This window comes from Dendrobium catenatum, unplaced genomic scaffold (assembly GCF_001605985.2).
Source record: "Dendrobium catenatum unplaced genomic scaffold, ASM160598v2 fragScaff_scaffold_243, whole genome shotgun sequence".
Lineage (NCBI taxonomy): Eukaryota > Viridiplantae > Streptophyta > Magnoliopsida > Asparagales > Orchidaceae > Dendrobium > Dendrobium catenatum.
In genome coordinates this window covers 2,119,400-2,129,380 of record NW_021318705.1, presented here as the reverse complement: position 1 = coordinate 2,129,380, position 9,981 = coordinate 2,119,400, and the positions used below count along the sequence as shown (strand labels likewise).

At 35.9% G+C, this 9,981-nt stretch overlaps 4 protein-coding genes across 4 annotated transcripts in view; 2 read left to right on the top strand and 2 right to left on the bottom strand.

Moving 5' to 3' along the window:
- Nucleotides 1–259: 259 nt before the first annotated feature.
- Nucleotides 260–1,817, top strand: LOC110102078 (pentatricopeptide repeat-containing protein At2g17033). Its single transcript, XM_020830253.2, has one exon. The coding sequence runs from the start codon at nucleotides 326–328 to the stop codon at nucleotides 1,604–1,606; it is 1,281 nt and encodes a 426-aa protein (XP_020685912.1). The 5' UTR covers nucleotides 260–325; the 3' UTR covers nucleotides 1,607–1,817.
- Nucleotides 1,818–2,116: 299 nt separating this feature from the next.
- The window catches only part of LOC110102079 (pentatricopeptide repeat-containing protein At1g80270, mitochondrial), a 32,514-nt gene continuing 24,649 nt past the window's right edge, over nucleotides 2,117–9,981 (bottom strand). Inside the window, exons 4-8 of the transcript XR_003700152.1 lie at nucleotides 4,541–6,717; nucleotides 4,157–4,447; nucleotides 3,855–4,043; nucleotides 2,639–2,917; nucleotides 2,117–2,544 (exon numbers count right to left, since the gene is read on the bottom strand). The gene's annotated coding sequence lies outside the window, so the exon portion shown is untranslated. The remainder of the gene's footprint in view (nucleotides 2,545–2,638; nucleotides 2,918–3,854; nucleotides 4,044–4,156; nucleotides 4,448–4,540; nucleotides 6,718–9,981) is intronic.
- Nucleotides 2,281–2,947, bottom strand: LOC114578356 (uncharacterized serine-rich protein C1E8.05-like). The gene is made up of 2 exons (XM_028693219.1): nucleotides 2,639–2,947; nucleotides 2,281–2,544 (listed from the first exon to the last, which is right to left on the bottom strand). Exons 1-2 carry the CDS (start codon nucleotides 2,945–2,947, stop codon nucleotides 2,281–2,283), a joined length of 573 nt encoding a protein of 190 aa, XP_028549052.1.
- Nucleotides 8,884–9,513, top strand: LOC110102091 (uncharacterized mitochondrial protein AtMg00810). The gene has a single exon (XM_020830266.1). It carries the CDS (start codon nucleotides 8,884–8,886, stop codon nucleotides 9,511–9,513), a length of 630 nt encoding a protein of 209 aa, XP_020685925.1.

Here is a 9,981-nt window from a genome sequence, read left to right as displayed (position 1 = left end):
ACCTTCTTCATGTAAGGGGATCACATCTGATTCTGTTGAGATCAACATATATGTTGTGGGAGTTTCCAACTTCATTTTGCCTTGAGATTCGTGCCGATCAAGATAATTTTTTTATGCTGTATCAGTGATGTTTATTAAAAATAAAATATGTGAAATGAATTTTAAAACAAGTATATGTTAATCTTTGAAAAAAAATAAGAAAAATTTAATATTCATATGATCAAATTTTTATGAGCAAAATTTTATGCATAATTTATTAACTATCTATTAGTTTCTTAAAGGGACTTATCCATAAGGTTGAGTTTGATCGCTCGCTAAGTACTCCATGCAGGTCGTCTGCTCAGTTCTCCCTTCCCAATTTCGCTTTCCTCGCAGTTCGCTCCCCTCCGGCGCCAGCAAGCGCTCTCACCGCCTCCTCACCTCCCTCTCCACCGCGTCCGATTCGTCCGCCGCCATCCGCCTCGTCCGCAAATTCGTCGCCTCATCCTCCAAATCCACCTCCCTTCAAGCCCTCTCCTTTCTCATCTCCCACTCCTCCCCTTTCTCTCTTCATCTCTATCAAACTCTATCCGAAGCCCCTTGGTTTCAATTCAACCCCAAGCTCGCAGCCTCCCTCATATCTCTCCTCGAGGACCAGCATTGCACCGTCGATGCCCTTACCCTACTCTCCCAATCGGCCTCCGGTCTCCGCCTCCCGCGTCATCTCGCTCTCTTCTACTGCGACCTCATCGACGCTTTCTCAGATCGAGGATTGAAGGTACAAGTTCACAGATCCTACGCCCGGTTGAAGGAGATACCCTTTTCCGGGAGGAGACCGTACGAATCGATGATTAAGGGAATGTGCTTGATGAAAATGCCGGAGGAGGCCGAGGTATTTCTGCGGGAAATGGGTTTGGCAGGGTTCAAGCCCTCGCCATTCGAGTTCCGGCAGGTGTTGCAAGCCTATGGTCGTGTTGGAGCCTTTGCGGAGATGACTAGAGTTCTTGAATCGATGCAGGAGAACGGTATGGCTCTCGATACCTTATCTGCTAACACGGTGCTTTCTTGTTATGGAGATCATGGAAAGTTGTCAGAGATGGTTTCATGGATTCAGAAAACGAGAGAATCAGGCGTTGGCTTCTCTATTCGAACTTTCAATTCTGTTCTGAACTCTTGTCCTACGATTGTGATGATAACAAAAAATGTTTCCTCTCTGCCTCCTTCCATTGAGGCCTTGTTCAGGAAAGTGGATGAGTCTTCTCCTTGCTTGAATGAGTCATTGTTGTTCAGAGAGTTAGTTAACTTCCCTCTTTTGTCTGCTATGTTGGATTGGTCTGATTCAGAAGTGAAACTGGATTTACATGGACTTCACTTAGTGTCAGCTTACGTGATCATATTACTGTGGATGGAAAAGATTAGAAGTTGTTTAGTTGCAGGAAAGCTTGTGCCTTTGGAATTTTCTATCGTTTGTGGATCTGGCAAGCACAGCAAAATAATAGGGGAGTCTCCTGTCAAGAAGCTGGTTTCAGTGATGATGTTTCAGTTGAAGAGTCCTTTGAAGATAGATAGGAACAATGCGGGTAAGTTTGTGGCTAAAGGGAAGAAAGTTAGGGATTGGTTGTGCTGATTAAGGACATGAGAGGTTCTTTGATACACATCTCTTACTGCTTTGTGATTTATCTCACATCAATAGGGGCTGTTAGGGTACTGATAGGATTTCTTAAATTTTATGAATCCAGCTTTAGTAAATCTTGCTGAATATTGATCAATTGTAAATCTTGCCTATTTGTTTCAAGATTTAAAGATTTATGAGAGGAAAAACCTTAAAATCCATTAAATCCTATGAGTGGCAAAAACAAAATTTATCAAAATAACAGGATTTGAAATTGTCAAAAACAAAAAATTTCAAAGTATTTATAAGCTAAATCTTGCTTAAATCCAGCCTAAAATAGGATGATGGCATTCTTGTTATTTGTCTTAGGGTTTCAATTATTTGGAGTTGTGGTATAGAGAAGAAGGATAGTAGAGATAGATGAGGAAGATATCGCCATTGCTTATTCCACTGGAAACCAATTTCTAAAATATGAGAGGAACACATTTATTTCCAAATAGACGAACTAAATTTCTAAAAACAGAATGCTGAAAAATACCATCAATTACTTTATTTCATATATATTTCATGCACACGGATAAGCAGGGCTATCATTTTGCCTTTGTACTTAGTAATTGCCACATAAAACAAACATATAGATTCACACATCTTTTACGGTATAGCAAGCGTTCATATTTACAGAAATCACATCATATCGAAGTTTCAGTATTTTTTTCCACCGCATTCTTTCCATAAACAGGAAGCTGATCCTTGATCGTTTCTGATATTCCCTTGCTCTCTTCTTCCTTTGACGTTGTTGTATTTTCTGTTTTCTCTGCACCCTTGGCCTCAATTTCCTCTTCAGCTTCTGTGAGCTTCTTCTTTTCTGGCACTTTACCCTCTTCAGCAGGGAAAGAAGTTTCTTTTGCCTTCTGCTTCAGCCCTTTCTTCTTCAATTTGGTTTTCTTACCTCCCTGTTCAACAGGATGCTGATTAGTTGCAAGTTTTGATAAATAAATCACAACCTATGAACTAAACTATAGCTCGTAGAAAAATGATTTTAATTACCGAATCCGAGCCGGATTTCGAACCAGAGTCAGAGTTAGATTTGCTCGAGACGGATTTGGAACTGACGGAAGATTTAGAGCTCGAGGCTGATTTGGAGCTAGATTTTGAACTCGTACTGGAATCGCTATGGCATTCAAGCTTGTTGACTTCATCACTATTAACCGGTGCTCCTCCATCTTTTGTTTCACTTGCTTTCTCTTTCAGCTTCCCTTTAAGGGCCCTTCTCTTGTGCTTCTTCTTCAGACGAGCTTTCTCCTTGGATTTTTCTTCATTATATCCCTGTAATTTCGAATTAGAAAGAACCGACATATATGTATGTAAGTGATTTAATTTTTCTTCTGTAAGACTAACTAATGTATATGCATTATATATAAACATTTTGAATCATAGTATTTTTAGTTTCAATATAAATTCTGATTAAAGATTATATTTTTATTCTTTATTATTATTATTATTATCTATTAGAGGCATATTTTACCAACTTTTAATTTTTTTCTTGATTTTGTTTAGTATTCTATTATTATGCGATTAAAAATATGTCTGATCAAAACATAGCTGCTTAGTTTTTTTCCTTCGTCGATTTACTTTTTTTGAATAAACGTTTTAAGAGAGATACTTCTAGATTCGTTAAATTTTAGTAACGGTGGGATTTAACAAATTTTATATTTAATCAATAATAAGGTCGAAACAGATTTTATAAAAAATAATAAAATTTAAGATTCTTTGACAGTTTTTAAACTAAATATTGCTTAAAATAGAGGATCAAATAACCCTAGTCAATGTTGTCTCTTCTCTTCGACTTTTTTTTTTTTTAAGGAAAATATACTGATGATAAAAGAATTCGTTATCTCAATAAATCTATATTTTTATGCTTGTAAACACCTTTATTTTTCTTGCGTAAGCATTACTAAGATTTGTTTTTTATTATTTAATTGTAGACGTTTGACATGACGTCCAGCCAAGGAAAAGTCAAATCCTCCGCCAACTGTTGATAACTATTTTTAAGATTCAGTTAGAATAAAGTGAGAACATTTTTTTTCATTATGGAGTTTACAAAATTTTCATAATCTTGTTGGTTCATCCTTATTAATTTGGATCAATATTCAATAGAATCAAACTAGTTAGTAGTTTTGTTCTACTTCAACTGAGCAGCTCGATTTTAAAATAAGTAAAATAATAATAATAAATATTGAGAAATTAAAAGTATAAAATATACTTTTGTAGAGCCTGATTTAGAGCTATCATTAGAGTCACTTCCTGAGCCAGATTTGGAATTGGAATCGGAACTATGATGATGACACTGAGGAAGTTCATCCCCATTCTTCTCTTTTAATTCTTCCTTATTTTTTTCAACTGTGTCATCGACTTCAATGATTTTTGAATCAGAGCCTAAGTTCTTGCTTTCCTGTACATGAAAAGCAGACAAAATTGGACATAAAATTAAAATATAATGAACTAAATGCATTCATCATATAACTGCATAAACATCAAAATAATAATAATATTGTAAATATTTACCATGTCAAATTATGCTGATACTGATCTCCTCCCTCTGCCTTCGTCTTCTGTTTTCTCAAGCTTCTCCAACCATGGCTATTTGTAGCATCACAGGCATCGAGACCTTCCTCGGCAAGAATAATGGATTGGATAGAAGGTGATTAAATTATTATTAATGGTGGGCACACAGTCCTTGGATGCCTGACTCTAAAGTTTGAATTTTAATCTTCTACGAGGTGCAGAATTGGAATTTAATTGAACGTCACATCAACAGATTATAGCATACAACGCTGATCTTTGTCTTCTTATTAACTGCACTAGGAAAATATATATAATTTAATTGTTTTTTTTTTTAATCATTACTAGTATTGAGATCCCTCTCGGAATTGGTAATTTGAATAATACCTTGATTAGAAGAGAGCATTTCTCATTGCAAGCTCGTATGAGAATCAGCTTATTTTGTTCTCAAAAATGGATAGATCAGAACTTGACCTAAATCATAAGTTTGTTATGTAATTTCCATCAAAGCAAAATCATTTAACCATTCACAAGGAGTTTGAAATGTTTCAGCAAACAAATGGAGGATGTTTGTGAAAGGATTGCTGCAATCGGCATGGAATCAATCTATTTGCATGACTTTAAACTAATACAACATTCTAAGTCCCATATCAGTTTAGGTTGGGTTTGTCAAGATGCAGCCTAACTCATTGAGACAATGTTTTTATTACTTTTTAAAACAAAATTTTAATAAAAATTTAAATTGTTTTAATTAAAATTATGTTTTAAGAAGTAATAAAAAAGTCGTCTCAAATAAAACCTAAAACACTAACAACTTGGAACGAATTGCTCAAGAGCTAGTCTTAAATCTATTCCTTGACAATTAGTTTTTGAATTCGACCTAGATGCTTGAGATGTTCTCCATCTCCATTCAATAGGGGTGCTCACCTAGAATACTAATCAATTTGTTGAGTTTACTCGGCTAAACCATCAACTGTCCAAGTAGTTCTCGCCTTAAAAACTTGTAGTCTGTATTTGCATAGGGTATTATTCTGTAGCATAAAAGCTGTTTAATCGCTTGAAATAACTTCTAACCCACCACACAATCACAATGGATCATCCTATCCTACTACACTCAATTGTCAATTTTGTAACGTCAGCCTCGATCTTCAATTCCAAATAAAGTGGTCAAAAGTCAAGCAAACTCACTAGAATCTAAAGAAAAATTCCTGCACATTGAATTTGTTAAGATATACAGATAGTTTTACTTGTTGTTATGTACACCTGGCTAACTATTGGCCATGTATTGTTAATTGCTCTTAAGTCATTTCTAACCACATGTTTGTAACAGAATTCTTGAAAATCAAATATAAATAAGCCTACTCATCCAAGACGGAAGTGGCTTTTCCCGCTAATTGTTTTCCGCCTTTTCTGCTTTCAATTCTCTGGTTATTACCAGAGAATGATTTCTTACATGGTATCAGAGCATTGATCCATATATCAATTTTTTTTCTTCAAATAAAAGTGTATGAGAAATTCATCTACGATGTCTTCTACAAATCAAGAAGAAGAAATAGCAACTCCAAGGATGAACGATCTACCGCAGATTCCATCATCACTCAAATTCTTGATGGGAAATATCAAGAATATTATTTCTCAATCCCTCACAGCAGAAAATTTTCCGATCTGGAGATCACAGGTACACAAACTATTTCGTGCAAATGGTTTTGAAGGATTTTTTTATGGAAGCAATGAAGCACCGTCAAAATTCAAACAAAATGCCACAGGGCAAAACATTGTAAATCCAGATTATACAAATTGGAATCTATTAGATCAAAATCTTGCAGCAGCTCTTTATTCAGTAATTTCTCCAGCAATATTACCGTATGTGCTCACTGTTGAACACAGTAAAGACATATGGAATACCCTGGATAAAAGACTTCTATCAAGCACCAGATCCAAAATAATTCAACTCAAAAAAGAAATGCACCATTTGACTATGAAGGATAAAACAATGAGTCAATACCTGTTAGATGTCAAAACAAAAGTAGATTCACTAGCAGCAGTTGGGTACACATTGGATGATGAAGATGTCATTCATTATACGCTAAATGGATTGCCAAACACGTATTAGGCGTTTAAAAAAGCAATCCGAACAAATCTATAGCCATTAAATTTGGATGATTTGTATACATTACTATGTAGTGAGGAAATTAACCTTGCTCATGAAACTAGCAGAGAACTTCAATCACTCCAGCTCTCGGGCAATTCCACAGCATTAGCAGCAGCAAGAGGACGTAAGAGGAGGAAGAAACTCATATAACAATCGATCACAGTCAGGTGCTGCAAATACAACGAATGCTACAAATACAAATCGAGGAGGTAAAACGACTAGACCAGCTATAACATGTCAAATATGCGGAAAATATGGTCATTCAGCAGTAAAATGCTGGTATAGGCATGATGAAAAATATAACACAGAACAACCAGTTACAACATTCTTCAATTCGCAATCACAATCAGAGTCTGCTGATTGGTATCTTGATAGTGGAGTATCCACACATTTGACGTCGGATCCTACACACCTGCAAAATTCTCAAATTTACAATGGACATAATCAAGTTACAATAGGAAATGGTCAACAACTGTCTATCAAGAATACGGGCAAAGGACTTCTAAAAACTCCTTCAGTTATTCTTCAATTGTCTGATATAAATCTGGTTCCCAATTTAGCATTCAACTTATTATCAGTTCACCGATTGGCCACTGATAATAATTGTTTCATCACATTCTCTGAACATGGTTATGAGATAAAGGATCAGAAGACGTTCAAGACTCTTCTCACGGGACCTTGTATTAATGGAATTTATCCATTCAAAACAAAGTCCAATCCAGTCAACAACATCTCCAAACTTGCTCTAGTATCACTACAAACTATACTAGATCTCTAGCACAGAAGATTGGGGCATCCATCTTCTCACACTTTAACTCAAATTGTAAAACAACATTCTGACATTTGCATTTCTAATAAGCATCAGCAGCTATGCAATGCTTGTCAAATGGCTAAAAGCCATCGCCAACCACATTCTGTATCTCAAAACAGAACCAATTCTCCTTTTTCTCTAGTTCATTCGGATGTATGGGGTCCATCACCCTCCATATCTACCCAAGGATATCGATACTATGTATCATTCATTGATGATTTTTCCAAATACACTTGGGTATACCCATTACTACAAAAATCTGAAGTTGTTTACAAATTCATTGAATTTATGAAAATGATACAATGTCAATTTCATAAAACAATTCGCATTCTTAGAACAGATGGGGGTGGAGAATACATCAATAACAAATTTCTTGCTGTTTTAAAACATAATGGCATTCTACACCAATATACGTGTCCCTATTCACCATTTCAAAATGGTACTGCTGAACGTAAACATCGACATTTGACAGAAACCATTAGGACATTGCACATACAAGCTTCCCTTCCACTGCATCTATGGGTTGATACTCTAATGACAGCTACCTACCTCATAAACAGATTACCATCTGTAAACACTTGCAACAAATCACCACATGAAAATTTATATGGTACTCCACCTACTTATGGGCACTTAAAAGTCTACGGGTGTCTTTGTTATCCCTGGCTCAAACCATATTCATCTACCAAACTATCTCCACTCTCACAACCGTGTGTTTTTATTGGGTATGCTTCAGCCCAAAAAGGATACCGTTGCTATAATCCTATTACAAATAAAACTTACACTTCATGCCATGTCATATTCAATGAAGCAGTTTTTCCATTTCAACAGAAACAATTCTTTGATCATAATTCTCACCCTTCTTCCATGGTTACTCCACCACTTCTACTTGTACCTACTGCCAACTTACCTAAAAGACCTGCCAGACATCAAGATGTTAATTTGAATACTGCTACTACAAATCAAGCTGTCAGATTACACAATGTACAAAGAGTTCAACCAATTGCCAATGACTTCATCAGTCATTCAAATATCAGACAGAATTCTCAAGTTTCACACTCAGAATATTCAAATTCTCAGAATGACTTAAATAGTCAAACTGAGCAAGTCATTTCAAATGCTCCAATCAGCAGTGATACATCAAGTCATCCAGCTAAAGTACAGCATCCAATGATAACCAGATTCAGAAGTGGTAACATCAAGCCAAAGCAAATTTTTGATTTAGTTAACATCATAGAAACATCAGAACCAACCACATACCATCAAGCAGTGAAAACAGAGCATTGGAGGTTAGCAATGTCACAAGAATTTCAAGCTCTTCAAGCCCAAGGAATATGGGAACTAGTTCCTGCTTCACCATAAATGAATATACTTGATTGCAAGTGGATGTTCCGGACCAAAGTGAAATCGGATGGTTCAATAGCAAGATACAAAGCCAGGTTAGTAGCTAAAGGCTTTAATCAAGGGCATGGATTAGACTACACATAAATGTTTAGTCCAGCTGCTAAAATAACTACAATTTGAGTCTTCATCACTATTGCATTACAATACAATTGGAAAATTCATCAACTTGATGTTTCAAATGCTTTCTTACATGGCATATTAACGGAAAAAGTGTACATAAAGCAACCTATGGGGTTTCAAGATTCAATTCATCCAAATTATGTATGCAAACTCAAAAAGGCATTGTATGGGCTCAAGCAATCCCCACGTGAATGGTATGCCACATTATCTAACCATTTACAAGAATGTGGATTTAAAATCAGTATGGCAGATCCGTCGTTACTGACATATCAAAAAGAAGATATTCGGATGTACATGGTCATATATGTAGATGACATATTATTAACAGGGAATTCACAAACTGTAGTCACAAAACTATTGGTTAATTTACATACCAGGTTTCAAATGAAAGATCTTGGTTCCTTAAATCCATTTCTTGGACTACAAGCAGTGTTCACTGATTATGGAGTTCTGTTACATCAAAAACAATATGCGGAAAAAATTTTAAACCGAGCTGGAATGCAAGAAACAAAACCGATGGCAATGCCAATGTCAGGTAAAGTCACTATAACAGCAAAATCTCATGAAGAATTTTCAAATCCTCAAGTATACAGGCAGATAATAGGAGCACTGCAATACTTGACATTAACTAGACCTGACATTCGATTTGCAGTGAATCAATTGAGCCAGTCAATGCATAAACCACTGAACATCAACTTTGAAGCTCTCAAACGGTTACTTCGGTATATCAAAGGGACCATTGATTTTGGTATACCTTTATATAAAAATTCTCTTACTTTACGTAGCTATGTGGATGCAGACTGGGCCAGTAATACTAGTGATAGAAAGTCCATATCAGGATATTGCAATTTTCTAGGAAAATCACTAATTTAATGGAAAGTTAAAAAGCAGACGACTGTTGCTAGATCGTCTACAAAGGCTGAATACAGAGCATTAGCCATAGTAACAGCTGAAGTCATCTGGTTAAGAAGACTACTAGAAGAATTTCACATTCATCAAAAAGAACCTACCATGGTTTACTGTGACAATACCTCTACGATAGCCTTAGCAAACAATCCAGTGTTTCATGCTAAAACGAAACACATAGAAGTTTATTGCCATTTTATTCGTGATTGTATACAAAACAAAAAGCTTACAGTACATCACATATGCACAAATGATCAGATAGCAGACTTATTCACGAAACCCCTTCCAGTTCTTCGATTCAAAACTCTTGCAAGCAAACTAATCCAGATGATACCAAGCTTCAGATCTTCGGAGCAGAGCTCAAGCAAGCAAATTGATCTAGGCGATGCCCAGCTCAGTTTGAGGGAGGGTGTTAAGATATACAGATAGTTTTAC